Source organism: Mixophyes fleayi, chromosome 1 (genome assembly GCF_038048845.1).
Source record: "Mixophyes fleayi isolate aMixFle1 chromosome 1, aMixFle1.hap1, whole genome shotgun sequence".
Classification (NCBI taxonomy): Eukaryota; Metazoa; Chordata; class Amphibia; order Anura; family Limnodynastidae; genus Mixophyes; species Mixophyes fleayi.
The window spans coordinates 289643976-289659523 of NC_134402.1; the positions used below are offsets into that span (position 1 = coordinate 289643976).

Here is a 15548-nt window from a genome sequence, read left to right on the forward strand (position 1 = left end):
ATATTATTATTATTTATATAATATATATATATATATATTAATATATGTGTGTGTAGTTAGTTGACTTTGTACATTAGTGGGAACAAACGATAACCCACGGTTAAGCACTGTTGTCTCTGCTTGAGTGAGCTTATGTGAGGAGCGATTGATTATTAGGTTCTCTGTGTGTTGTAATTCCTTCTTGACCTCCCTCTTCCACTAACTGCCCCTTCTGGTGGGTTTAATCTTGGATCTCCTAGTTGTGCTCTTGTAGTCACCCCTAAAGGGGGTCTCTTATTTGATAAATTGGATTTATTGTCAGAATTGCCACCATCATTGTCACTGATTGAAGAAGAAATTTGTGTACTCGAATATGTTGCTTGACAAGAATGCCCCCCTCTAGTGACTCTAGGGGTTCTGAATTGACTATTTTTTGGATTGATCAGTTCCAGTGAGCCACTGATACACTTTTTGTTCTATATAATCTATTTACTTTATGTAATTTATCCTTTTTAAAAGAAATGGGTTCTTTTCTATATACCTCAATCTGATCTTGTAATTTTTTTTAACCAACCATTATTGGTGTCAAGTTGCAAACTCGTTATGTGTTGAACATAACGAGTTTGTGTAATATATCACACACATGAGTTACACACACACGTACACATACATAGGTGTACATACGTATGTGTGTGTGTATGTATGTGTATATATATATATAATGTATTTTACACACCCCATAGAGCAACAAATGTCCATAACTGCACCCCCTGTGTGTCAATACGGACTCTGTACAGCGGACAGATTAAAAGGGTTTACATTAAACTGTTTTTCATTTATTAGTAAACATGTGCAAACATTGGAGATTATTCTGAAATAAACCTTCATAAAAATGTAAAAGAACAAAATTATAGTTCATCAACTAATTTAAAGTACCTAAAGGGGGGGCAGGCAATGTTATAGCTATTCTCCCAGCAATGGTATTTACACCCTTACATTGCAGTTATGCAGTTTGAAAAACAAAATCTTACATTAACAGTACAGCCTTGGTAAATGCCTAACAGGTACACTTAGTGTAACTATGCCCACTTTTAGTCTACTTTTTAAATTTGACGTTAGACAATCTCTTATTCATTGGAGGATATGTTTTTAATTTTAAATATGTAAATAAAACTTGCTTACCTAAAGCACCTTCTGTGAATTGGGCATGTAGAGAACACTAATAATTTTAAGGGTTGGATAAATGTCTGGAAGGTGGGAGGGCTTAATTGTGGAATGAAGCAATTCTCTTTTAGTGAACTTTCACTAAGAGAGAATAAAGGGCATCTGATTTTTGGGTAGATTAAGATGTTTTATGGAAAAGTGTTATTGTTACTTATGTAATGGAAACCTGACGGTGTTTATGGCTAAAAGAACATTCACAAACACAAAGCTGTCCTATTAGTTTACTCCCAACAACATCATCATTTAACGTAAATAAAGGCATTTTGCCCCAGAGTGTCTTTCAACTGATTGTATAAAAACAGATTTTTGTCAATATGCATTTGAAAGTGATCTTTTTAATAGTGTAGAATATTTTGAATGACAGTTACACATCAGAGAACCAGTTTCAGGGGTTACACATCAGATTCTGCACCAATGATATGCATAAAGAGTCTACTTGTTTTTATTGAAATTGTAAACACAAGAATACAAAACAACAATACAGTCAAAGTTTGTGCACATAGGATTCCCTGCAAAAGCCAGAAAACATTGGCTGTAAAGTTATGTACATATGTTCCCAGATGAAGTTTGGTATAGCAATAGTCACATCAGCTCTTTGAGGGCCCTAAGTAGTACAACTTCAGGGCCTAAAAGCCCTTTAATTTCCCAGAACACAATAGTAAAATTGGGGGTTTATAAGAGAAACATTTGTTCTGGGTGAAGATCTTAAAATATGTGTTCCGCGTCATTTAACTTGCTGTAAATTTGCCAAAACTGAGTGAGAATAACCAAAAGTACACATGGCAAAAATCATGTTCTCTAACTTTGCAGCCCCTTAGTAGTTCTGCTAAGGTAATCTTTTATGCAATAAGGACCTGCACATCTAAGGGCTATTTTAACATTTTGCATGGTGAACAGTTCAGACTTTCAAGTGAAATAAAATTGCATTTGCTGTACTGCAAATAGGCAACAACATTGTTTTAAAAGAATCTTATTTTGACAAATGTCTAGCAATTTTCACTTTGAACTTTAATGGTTTTAAAAAGGTATTAAAATTACGTTAAAGTGGGTGTGTCAAAGGGTAACCGCAGATATGAATTCTGGCACATTCAAATCGCTATTGATCAGACTAATGGTTTGTCATCAAATATTCAGTAATAAAAAAAAAAGGACTACAAAATACTAATAATGGATGTATATTGTATCTGTATATTTGATGTTCATTTGATTCATTTTTAAACTTTTTCAACATTTGTAATGCTGTGTTTTCAAATAAGGCTGTGTGTAAATGCTGTGACATTTCAAAGATGAGTATCTAAAAATCTGATGCGTAACGGAGTTACAATGGATAGTGCAATATAACAAAAATAAGTTACATAAAGTTGAAATTGGCTAATCTGATTTTTACAAATAAAAGCAGTATATCCAATTAAACAAAAGGTTTCAAGCTAGTGGATCAATATTTGTTTTTTATTATTTATTTTTAAAGAAAAAAAAACTTTTCCTGTGGGGAAAAAAATAAAACTATAGTAAAAATTGAATAGCTCTTATTAGTAATAAAACAAAATAACCAATGTAGATGCCAACGTTTTTCATTGTTTTAGAAAGTGATGGTCCTCTGCTTTTCTAAATATAATCTTATAAAATATTTAAATCGAAAAAGCACTTTATTGACATTGCTAAAAAGTATAAGCATTGGTACGCTAATAAAATAGAAAGTTAGAAAATGAAATACCGAACATATACAGCATGGTAAAATCATTTAGTGTTTTAGGATTTCTAATGTCATTTATTCATATTCAAAACAGCCCTACTTGCAGAGAAACATTATATATGTATATATGCTTATACATATATTTATACATACATATTTATAGAGATACATATTTACAAATATCATTACAATGTCAATTCATTCTGTGTCTTTGGTATAACATTGCAAAGAGAAAATAGGTCATTGATTAATTTACTTCACAATCTATCATTCATGTATATGGCTATATTAAATAATGGATTAAAAATAATATTCTAATTAAGATCCTACTTTTAATATTCTTCTGAAATAACAACATACATTCTAGAATTAGTATCAAGCACCCCAGTCTAAAATAATAAAAAAAAAAAAAAACCATACGGTTCTCTATTAAAAAATGTTGTGTTACTTTAAAATAGTCAAGGCAACTCTGGTTAAAACTAGACCACAACATAAGTATTAATAGTAATGAACAAAAAACAGGAAATGCATATTTCATATTGTAGTCTATTTTATCCAATGTTTGTAACAAAGGGATATTTAAGAAGATATTTAAAAAACGCATAGGGAAAAAATAAAACCAGCATCTATAAGTTTTTATACCACATTAAAAAAAAAAAAAAAAAAGGAAAGGTAAACATTTAGGGGAAAACAATTTCTCTCTTCCAGATTATATTTTCACCAGAGATACTCTTAACAATCAGAACAGTACGTTGTAAGAAAATATACCATCTCATCTCTGTACTCTTAGGGAAAAGGGAGTGGGTAATGATTCAGAAGACAGTCATTGGTACTGAATAACGGAGGAATCCACAAACTGCATTGTCCAATTCTCTTACACTAGATTGAATTCCCTCAGGTTTAGCTGTAAGATAGTGTCTTTAACAGCAGCGAAGACAAAACGAATGTTCTCGGTGTCTGTAGCACAGGTGAAGTGAGAATAGATCACCTTCTCTTTGTCAGGGTTCTGGTCTTGGTACAGCTTTAGGATAAATTCCCGAGCCGATTTGCCATCTAGTTTAGGCCCTGTCAAAAACACAAAACAGATCAAATATAAGCACATCTACATGCAAAAAGGACTTGTATAGCTAGTTGATGCACTGAGTGTTCCAAAGCTTCGGAGAAAAAAAACCCAGAAGATAAATCATGGTTTTAAGAACTACAGCTAAACGTCCAGTCATACTACTAATCCAAAAATGGTCACATAGTATAACTAGATCACTGCATTTAAGCAAGTAATGCTGCAAAAAGACACATTGTCTACATGAATTTAGTGAACAGGAAATGAATGAAAGATAGATCACAGAAACCTATATATGTTTAAGCTGGCTGATAGCAGTTGCTTCTACTTAGTAGGGCATAGATATACTGCACACACATATCTTGGATCAGAATGTGTGTAATTCTAGCAAAGTTACTTGATAGAACATTGCCATCTTGCACTGGTTCATAGTTGGGCACTGTTCTTTTTCTTACCTTTTATTTTTTTCAAGCTATTTTTTTTTTTTTAATCAAACCAATCTGATTTGATTCTTAAGAAATCGTAAAACAATTATGACCCACATAGGAGTACTTCAAGCTACTATTAAAGATTTAAGTGTGATATTACTACTATGGCAATCACATACACGACATCTGATGTAGTGAGCAGAATGGCGTTAGAATGTCTCTTCTCAGCACAATCCACCCTCCACCTACCATCATGTACATGGAGGTGTGCTCATCTTCATCATCATTTATTTATGTAGCGCTACTAATTCCGCAGCGCTGTACAGAGACCTCACTCACATCAGTCCCTGCCCCATTGGAGCTTACAGTCTAAATTCCCTAACAGACAGACAGAGAGAGACTAGGGTCAATTTGATAGCACCCGGAAAAAAACATTTCCATTTTAACAAGTTATGATGACTACTTGTCATGCTTACCAGTAAACTCTGGAAAATAGTCAATTAAATGAGAGAATGAAATTTTTTCCTCTAAAAGATCCTTCTTGTTTAAAAACAAGATGACCGACGAATTCTGGAACCAGGGGTAGGTTATGATGGTCTTGAACAGAGCTTTGCTTTCTTCCATCCGGTTCTAAAAAGATAACATACATATAAACAATATTATTAAGTTAAGATGTTACACAGCATCTGCGTGTACATGTGTGTACTAATGGGACATGGTACTGTGTGTTTTGGAATAAAGAATCAGAGTGACTTAACATGGTAAACTGCAAATGTACACTAACTGGAAGCAAGCAATCAGCAATAACCTTTGATCAATACAAGTTATAATAATGAAGGTAGATACCCAGCCAGTTGCCATGTATTATGGCACATGTGCACCATGTTTGATAATAAACCCTAAGCCAAACCTGATAATATGCCATTTATACTAAGCGGAACGCATGTTTGTGCTAAATGGCCTGGGGTTTTCAAGCAGCTATTCATGGTCTCTGCTGGTGTTTAAAATATGCCATGTCCATGACCAACGTGTTTTATTTAGAAGTACCTCATTGTCGCACTCTGCAAGAACCTGATCATATTCACTCAGTGCCACCAGGAAAATGATGGAAGTAACATTTTCAAAACAGTGAATCCATTTCCTTCTTTCTGATCTCTGGCCGCCAACGTCCACCATCCTGTACAACGGTATTGAGACAAATGTGATACAACATGAATTTCAAGGCAATATGCTTTTACATAGACTAATACAGCAGTTACAAAGACACAAATGAAATACACATTTCAACAAGATGCAAATAGAGCTTTTGAAATAAATAAAAAATCTGTCAATTCAAACAATTGGAATGGATTCAAATTAAACCTAGCGTCTAGTTTTAGGATTCCTTCTTTCCATATTAACTAAGGCTGTACGTTTAGCACAAAAAATAGGGGTCAAATTATGAACATTCACGTCAGATTCTTGAAATAGAAACTATTACTACCAAGCAGCAACATGTACATCCAAGCCACATAAACGTTACTAGTATTTATCGGCCACAATACAAAGCAGACCATTTATTTACCAATATATTATAGGAATGAGTTTTTCATGTAGAAAATGTACATGTTGTACAATCATTTTCCTACAATATCAATATATAGATTTGTATAAAGATCAGTGCATAGATCGGACAACGATTTTTAGAAGCAAGAGGATGGTGGCTATTTTGTATGGATAGCATTTTAGTGTTAGAACTGGGTCTATCTTTCAGTATCAATGGCCTCTCACTTTTATTTGTCTAAATAATAGGTATGAAAGGGGGACATAAGTCCTCTTCTAGTAACACAGAGGATATTACCTACAAAGTAATCTGAATCAATAAACCAGAAAAAAAAACATAGAAATTTGAAATTGTCAGTTTGAAATTAACAATGCTTTATATTTAAAAGCATGAAAAAATATACTATGCCTCTTGTAAATTCAATAACCTATTTTGTAATTATAATTGGAATAATCCCTACTGTACTGTATATAAGCAAAGAGATCAGAACTAAGCTTATCCACACACACACATTATATATATATACACACATACATACAAGCCTGGCAGGAAACAGTCTGCCAATGGTATAATCTTGTATATTTAATGTATTTATGTAATCTTTGACATTTGCCATCTTTTTAATAAACTAACCAGAATATCAATAAACGGTTTTGTGCACTAATGTCTTTGCCTACAAAGAACCACTGCAAATTAGACAACTCTTGTTCACACCATCCTTCATAGGTCGGTTTTGTCAAAGATTTGTAAAACTTGCGTTTAAAACTTTATGGACTGACTAACCAAGCAAGTTACAGCATTACAAAGTAGTACAACCCTTGCTATAGTTTATCTACATCTTTGTTATCGGAAGCTGGAGAGACAGTCATGTACTTTTCATATGCAGAATCTATGTCGAGAGTACAACATACCTAAAAATAATGTTTTCTAAATCGAAGGGATACTCAATGATTCCAGTAGTGGGCACTCTGACTCGCAGAACATCTTGCTGGGTGGGTATATACCCGGGAACAGAAATACGATCTATGTCACTAAGGTAGCTGAAAGGTGAGGAAATAAGACACATTTCTTAGTAATTTATACAGTGAATGAGCTGAAAACGATATATGCAATCAAAACCAACATTACCCTTTTTATTTAGCGAATCTACAGAAGAGATTCCTCATTTTAATATAATTGCAACTATATATATATATATATATATATATATATATATATATATATATATATATATATATATATATATATATATATATATATATATTATATATATAGTGTCACCTATTTAGTTAGAAGGCTGTTCCCACTCTCTTAGCTGCTCACATTGTGACCTATACTTATTGAGTACATTCTTAATATATCCAAATAAACTGACATATAAGTAATTACAGGGGACTGGGGATCTGTGACGGAGTTATACGATTAGAAGTATACTAAAATTTCCCTGAGGAAAGGTGGCACTAAGGCCTAGCTTGACAGGAATCCTAAAAAATGTTGACGCCTGTTCTTAGAATCATGTTGTCATAGTTATAGAATCCATGCTCTACTAGAGTCCTGACTGTCCCAAGTCTGAGGTCTAGTTGAAGAATCCAAACTGAGTAACCCTGATGGGAAGCCTGCAGCCAACGGTGGCAGAGGTTGGCAGCCTTTGCCTGGAGTTGCAGAGTTGAGGTCTGTCAGTTTCTGAGCCGCATACCTCCATCTCAATCTTGGCCATATCGAAAAAATAAGACGTCATGCAGCTGTCGCACTACAGTGAGGTGTCAGAGTACAAGAGGCTTGGCAAAATAGTGCAAGACTAGAAAGAATGCGGCACTGAAAAAAGTACTGTGGAGAATGAGAGGAGAGGGTTTCCCATCACCTCTTTGCACAAGATACTAATTCTTCAACGGTTGAAACATGAAAATGTGGTGTACCTCATTGAGATCTTCAGGACAAAAGAGGGCTAGTAAAATAGATACCGAGGAAGCACTTTACTGGCGTTTTTCTACGACCATGATTTAGTGGGGCTGTTCAACATCCCGTACATCAGTTTTACACTCAAAGATCAAAATAGTAATGCAGATGCTGCCGAACGGCCTGTACTACATTGACACAAATAACAGATCTTAAGTCAGCAAATGTGCTTATTACCAGAGACATGGTACTAAGACTTGCAGATGTTGGACTGACAAGGGCATTTAGCCCACACAAAAACAGGCAGCCGAACAAATACACCAATCTCATCTAGGAGTGTGTGACTATGGATCCCCAATTGACTTGTTGGGAGTAGGTTGCATTATGGCAGAAATGTGGACCAGAAGCCCTGTCATGCAGGGAAATACAGAACAGAACAGCACCAGCTGAACCTCCTCAGCCAGCTGTGTGGCTCCATCACCCCTGAGTTCATACTTGTAGACATTAAGATAATTGACAGACAGCGACAATGCGCGTCAACCAACTTTCTTTTGGTCTGACCCCTTGCCCTCCACCCTGAAGTGTATGCTTTCCACTCACAACCATCCCATGTTTTATCATACGACTCCTCCCCGAGAAGGGGAGGTAACATGCCTTAGCAATTAGCCAACCAGGGAAGGAATCCCACCAAAGGTAAATCTGGGTTTGAACGGATCTTCTTATCGACTGTTAACGGCAACTCACAACATCCATTTTTCTGACAAGTATATTTTTCAGTTCATTGAAAACATTAGTGGGGTGTTAGAGCATAGAAGGATAATACTGAGGGGTAGAATAGAATAGGTGGGTTAAGAAGGTGGTTTGAGAATTTGATAAGATTGTCTGAAGAGGTGAGCTTTCAGGGAATGTTTGAAGGCTAGGGGAAGTCTTGTACAAGGGAGTTTTTTTTTCCATAGAGTGGACTCAACCCAAAAAAAAGTTCTATCACTTGGAATGAAAGCAGCTAATGTGTGGTTAAAAGATGCAGATCCTGGGAAGAGCAGAAAGGTTGAACTGGAACAGATTGTGAGACACGTGAAGAGATGTATGTAGGTGCAGTTTTGAAATATGGAATATTTCAAAACTGCATATTATAAAATATTGAATTCGGCAAAATGAAGGCAGCCAATGTAGGGACCGATAGAGCAGAACAGTAATCTAGCTACTACAATCAAAATAGACGACAGTCTGGTTAGGGGAAAACATTAAAAAATGAATTGCAACAGTGAGTACAGGAGATTTAATTTAAACTTCATATTAAAAAACACAAAAGAGAAATCATTCATAACAGTAGGTACCATAATTTTAATCCAGTCTCAACAATTCACCTAGTATCATCCTTGCCATTCATTTAGCCCAATGTAGAAGTCACTTGACAACTCCTAAATTGAGCCTGGCAGAGTTCTCCATCATCCCCTATTGTTTGTCAGTGCCCCCAGTTCATGTAATTTTATTTTTTTATAGGAGGGGAGACCAAACTTTGCACCAGTAGGGAGGTCTTCCTGCTAATAGGTCATCTTAAATGATGTGGAGACATTCTTGGACATTGGTGAGTAAATAATATATATGTCTTACACACTGTGTCACACTCACTATTTAGCAGAATCTGACAGCTGGTACTCCCTCCGACGATCATAGCACTCCTGGATCCCAGGGTCCTCCCAGAGCTTTTTTATTGCGTCTACATTTTTTCTTTCAAGACTGTTTACTTTGTCCACCTCTACTTCCCGGATCAGCAAGGCATTTTCCTTTAAGAATAAATAAATAAATATTACATTTAAAAAATATACAACAAAGCAATTGGTTATTTTTATTTTTAAAGTCATTGTTGGCACGTAACAAGCACTTAAAAAAATATTTATTTTTAATTTAAACCAACTATGTAATTATTTAAAGTTCAAATCCTCATCATCGTAACTGCCTAGTACATTAATCCAGAAAAAAATAATGAACCCAATATAATGTAGTCAAGTTTGCCTCAGAGTTGAAAAACATTCTTCTTGGCTACTATATATTTGATCAACAAAATAATCATGCAAATGTGTAATGCTTTCTTGAAATGATTTACAGCGTCTGCTAATAAACAATTGTTGATGAAGTACCTCCTATACTTTTGATGTTCTTTACTGTAAAGATTCCTGCATGAGGTTGGATGGTATATATTGGATATATGATAAATAATGACAAATTATGCAATAAAGAGAATCACATTTGTTTGTAAATTTTTATCTTGCTGAAGAATTGACAATAATATTAACTATAAAAGAACAGGTCAATAAATAACAAGTTTAAACAAGCTCATTGTACGTGTTGTGTCTTCCTATCCAACGTGAGAAGGGCTTGGGGCAGATTGAAAAATGGGGAAAGAAAGTTGGAAGGACTTTAATAAGATACAAGGTATGGATAGGGCCACCAAATGTGAAGTAAACTGCCTATATGGCCTCACTGTCTCTATCAACTTAAAATAAGTTTGTTTTCTCTTAGGGCTACACTGATTGAGATATTTTCTGTGCACTGTAAACTTTTTCTCTTCTAAGGATAATGGATGAGAATGTCCTCTGTGGAGGCCGGAGATCATCTGCCCGGTATGTATCCGGATAATTGTCTAAGGTGATCTTACTAACCCCTTAACTTTAAGTAGATCTAGCTGAAGATTTTACATACTTTTAATTTTAAATGGCCACAAATCAATATACAAACTAGCTGAAAGCAGTCATCCTCCGACTGAATTTCCAATAACGAGCCAATCTGATTATCACTCACATTTTCGGGCAAAACACATTGCAATATCTGTCCAACTGCCTGACATTACAGCATGAGGGATCAGTTTTAGTTGTTTTCACTGAACTCTCACCAGTTCAAAGACAGTCAACTTCTGTCCAAAATATAGCTAGCAGGGTCTTATCTTGAATATGCAGTACACAATGTTAAAACATACATTTACTGTTCTAAAAAAGAAAGCAAAAATGTAAAGGAATATCAAATTAGAGAGACTATAAATTAGTTTTGTTGCTTGATCCAAACTGTTCTTTAATGGGGCGCCGTTAATGAATAATCAAACAATGGAATGAGCAACATTTTTGACTATAATAATTGAAGGAAACAATATAAAAGCTGAATTTTTTTTAGTAACAACTGTTTTCAACAGTTTAATAAAGAGACCCCTGAAACATTTACCAAGAATGTATAGGTTACACACTAAAAAGGTCAAGGTTACAATTACACAATTTTCCTTTTTACTAGTGATGAGCAACACCATTTTTGCAGGTGCCCCACAAGTGGCCCTTTGTTTATTCTCCTGAATACTTCATGCTTGGACAAACACTCATCATCATTTATTTATATAGCGCCAGCAGATTCCGTATCGCTTTACAATTGGGAACAAACAGTAATAAAACAATAGTGGGTAATACATACATACATAGAGGTAAGAAGGCCCTGGTCGCAAGCTTGCAATCTATGGGGTTTGATACACAAAAGGTAAGTGCTACATGATATGGAATATTTCTCCAGCTAGAATGCAAAGGTTACAAAGTATTTATTAGCTGTATGCTCAGACACACAACTATGGTGGTCAGAGGGTTATTGTCTTGTGTTAGCTGTGTAGAGGGTGGTAATAGGGTAACCTAGGGAGATTAAGAGGGTGGTAGAGAAATATCATAAGCTTATCTGAAGAGGTGGGTTTTCAGAGAACGCTTGAAGGTTTGGAGACTAGAGGAAAGTCTTGTGGTGCGAGAGAGTGAATTCCATAAATTGGGTGCAGCCCAAAAAAAAGTCCTGTAACCGAGAATGGAGGAAGTGATAAGATTGGAAGAGAAATACAGATATTGTGCAGAACGAAGGTGTCGAGTTGGGAGATATTTTGAGACAAGTGTGGAGATGTATGTTGGTGCAATTTTGTTGATGGCCTTGTATATTAGTAGAAGAATTTTATATTGGATTTGTTGAAAAACAGGCAACCAATGTAAAGACAGAGTGACTCAGCAGACGAAAAAAAACAATTTGCAAAGAAAATCAAGGCATACAAGATATATTGTAGGGGCTCAAGTCTGATTTTGGATAGACCAGTAAGGAGGGAATTACAATAGTCAAGAGAGATGATGAGTGCATTAAAGTTTTGCAGTGTCTTCTGTGAGATATGTACGTATTCTGGAAATGTTTTTTAGATGCATGTAACATGATGTATATATAGAGTTGATGTGGGGAACAAAGGATAGTTGCGAGTCAAGGATTACACCTAGGCAACGAGCTTGCGGGGTGGGATTTATGGTCATGTCAACAGAAACAGAAATGTCAGGCAGGAATATTCTATTGTTGGGTGGGAATATTATTAATTCTGTTTTTGAAAGAGTGAGTTTGAGTTGGCGAGAGGACATCAAAGATTAAATGGCAGAAAGACAGTAACGCGAGACAACACAGATGTTGAGAGATCAGGAGAGGATAAATAAATTTGTGCATCGTCCACATAGAGTTTATACTGAAATTCAAAGGAGCTTATTCGTTTTCCAAGAGAAGTGGTGTAGATAGTCCTAGGTCCTCTGCTATTCTCTGAGTCTTGTGGTACTCCAACTAATAAAGGAAGCGGAGTGGAGGTTGTTCCAGAGAAACTAACACTGAAAGAGCGATTAGATGGGTAGGATGAGAACCAGGATAGGACAGTGTCTTGAAGACCGAGGTATTGTAGAGTCTGTATGAGGAGGGAGTTGTCAACAGTGTCAAATGCAGCAGAGATATCCAGGAGAGTTAGAAGAGAGTGATTACCTTTAGTTTTGGCTGTGATCAGATCATTGACAACCCTGGTCAGCGCAGTCTCTGTGGAGTGTTGACAGTGAAAGCCTGATTGAAGAGGATCCAATAGGTTGTTTGCTGAAAGGAAACGTGTGCGGAAAGTGTAGGCAATTCTCTCGAGAAGTTTGGAGGGGCATGGAAGCTGAGAGATGGGGTGATAATTTGAGAGAGCGTTTGGTTCAGAATTTAGTTGTTTTTTTTAAGAATAGGAGTAGTCACTGCGTGCTTGAATAATGATGGAAAGATACCAGTAAAGAAACAGATTTCATATTTTAGTTAAAGGTGGAATGAGCACACAAGACAAGGACCTACCAATTTGTGAGCATATGGGACCAAGGGGACAAGAGGTAGAGTAGGAAGATAAAAAGAGAGCACAAACTAACTTCTTCATTTCAAATAAAGAAAAGGTGTTAAAAGGATGTTGGGAAGGAATTGCGCCGATTGCTTGTTGAGGGAGATGATACCACTTCAAGTCTGATCATATCAATCTTGCCCTTGAAATCGGAAGCAAGATCCTGGGCAGTGATGGTAGTCGGAGGGTTTGGGGTGGGATGATTGCGAAGAGATTTAAATGTGTTAAAAAGGCATTTTGGGTTAGAAGCCTGAGCATAGATGAAAGATTTGAAGTACGCTTGTTAATCAGTATCCAGAGCGGTTTGATAGGAGTGGTAGATAGCAGTATATGCACTGAAATCATTAGAGGTACAAGATTTACGGCAGTGATGTTCAGCTTTACGAGAAAGTTTTTGTAGATTTTGTGTTACTTTAGTGTTCCACAGTTGACAACAAAGTCTACACAGAGTATGAAGTGTCGCTGGTGCCACTTGATCAAGGGCAGTTGCTAGGGTATGGTGAAAATGAGGAACTGCCATATCAGGGGAGGAAATGTAGAAATTGGGGAAAGAAGGTGTTGGAGAGAGGTGGAAAACTATTGAAAATCCATATAGTTAATATTCCTGCGGTTATGAGGAGGCTTGGAAGAGTGAGGTTAAAGAAATGGGAATGAGCGAGTAACTAATAAAGTGATGATCCGAGAGGGGGGAAAGGAGTGTTAAGGAAATTAGAAACGGAGCATAGTCTAAAGCAAACAAGATCAAGACAGTGGTTATCCCGATGAGCAGCAGATTCAATCAACGGAAGGAGGCGGCGCCTGTATATTATAGAAGTCTTCATAGCGACATTCTACAGGCGCAGCCTGCTTCCGTTGAACTGTTAAGAAGCACAATAATACTGCCGGCGTTAAAACTCAGGTGATTGTGTGCGCCGGCTTCTTACACAGCCGCAGTTATTCAAAGATTCAAAGTAATTTTTTTCAACAATCGAAATCCACAGCATCTCGAGGTCCCCAGCTCAATATGTCGGGGTAAGCGTCGCTGGAATCAGCAGCGCACTTACGTACCCCACCCAACTAACCCACTGCACAAAATTCAGGTGATTGCCACCCTGGCAACTGGTCTACAGGGGGTATCTGGCTGTCCCAGATTATCCTGCATCTTCCTCCGGCTGCAGGTATCGCATGCTGGGCCTCTGCCTGTAGTGGTGTACGCAATAGCTAAACAGAGTATGGCAGAGAAACTGAATGAAGCAGCTGCACTCAGACCCGGTGGAAGCACGGTGAACACCGTAGGTGGCACATCCACTGCCCCTAGAATGAGTCACCTTCTCCACTCCTTTTTACCTTAGCAGATGAGATGGAGGGGGTTGGCAACATCCTCTGCTCCCTTCAGTCTGGGAGCATGTCGCCAGGCAGAGAATTCATAGCTCAGCACTTCTCCCAGCCCATCACAGACATTGAGGAGCAGCAGTCAACAGCTTCACAGGTAAAACTGGCAGCTGCTTCTCCTTCATGTCCGTGTCTGTTGCATGATGCAGGGGCACTTTGTGGACATTACATACACTGGATGAGTGAAAGCATGCCACTTCTTCTGTGATTTAGGTGCCCCACCACAACTATTGCCGAACCAGGTGACCATCTAGGTTTGTGTAATGGTAGCACTGGTCCTTGCTGCACTACGATTTGCTATCAGAATGTCACTGGCATTCTGTACCACAGAGTTATCAGTCTTGGAAGCGAGACATGATCATGCTTTAACACTCCAGCAGGATAGGACTAGCTAGGGTAGGACTAGAATAGGATGGTCCTCCTCACCGCTGTTGATGACTGCCCATCCCCGGGAGCCACCTCAAGGCTGCACAGGTGGGTCATTTTTCCCTAACTCCTGTTATGGCCCTGGCTACCAACTTTTGGAGAAGTCCTGGACTAACCTGCTTCATAGCAGAGTGCATTTGCTTAGTATAAGTGTCATCAGAATCACTGACAAAAGGTCAGGTCAGAAGACCACATGTAGCCCCTGAACACTCATTGCCCACCAATGCTTTTGACAAAAGAGTAAAGAACAAAAAAGAAGTCATTTGGAAATTATAATGGTGAAAGAAAATCTTCAAAGTCAGAGATGCTTGACTTCTTCCTGGGTAAAAATGTACTTTTATGCATGCCAACCTGTCCATTGTGTGTTATACACTTCTGTTCTATAAAGATTAAAATTATTTTCAATAGTCCATTCCACATTTTGCAGCACATACTCAGGGCCACCAAGAGGAATTTTGGGCTCGGTACAGCAACTTCATGGGGCCCCTAATAGGTGATTAGCATGTAAACTTATACGCCACGGTGGTGCACCGTCAAAGGGGGTGTGGTCATACAATTGGGGGCGTGGTTGTGCATCATTGTAGGCATGTCTAGCACCTGAAAAGCACTAGGCCACCCTCCTACAGAAAAATGCATTACTCACACGTGCCCCCTCTGCCCAGCAGCTTTAATCACACGTGCCACCTCTCTGCCCAGCACTCTGTATCATGTGACCGCTGATCTGATAGCCCGAAGGCACCCCTGCCCAC

At 37.4% G+C, this 15548-nt stretch overlaps 1 protein-coding gene and 1 pseudogene across 1 annotated transcript in view; one reads left to right on the top strand and one right to left on the bottom strand.

Annotated features, from left to right (window-relative positions):
- Window positions 1-1621: 1621 nt before the first annotated feature.
- Window positions 1622-15548, bottom strand: part of LOC142155382 (guanine nucleotide-binding protein subunit alpha-14) — a 109621-nt gene continuing 95694 nt past the window's right edge. The window contains exons 3-7 of the mRNA XM_075211022.1: window positions 9456-9610; window positions 6839-6967; window positions 5432-5561; window positions 4861-5014; window positions 1622-3961 (exon numbers count right to left, since the gene is read on the bottom strand). Coding sequence (XP_075067123.1) covers window positions 3771-3961; window positions 4861-5014; window positions 5432-5561; window positions 6839-6967; window positions 9456-9610 — 759 coding nt within the window. The 3' untranslated portion in view covers window positions 1622-3770. The remainder of the gene's footprint in view (window positions 3962-4860; window positions 5015-5431; window positions 5562-6838; window positions 6968-9455; window positions 9611-15548) is intronic.
- On the top strand, window positions 7664-8665 carry LOC142108009 (cyclin-dependent kinase 9 pseudogene; annotated as a pseudogene).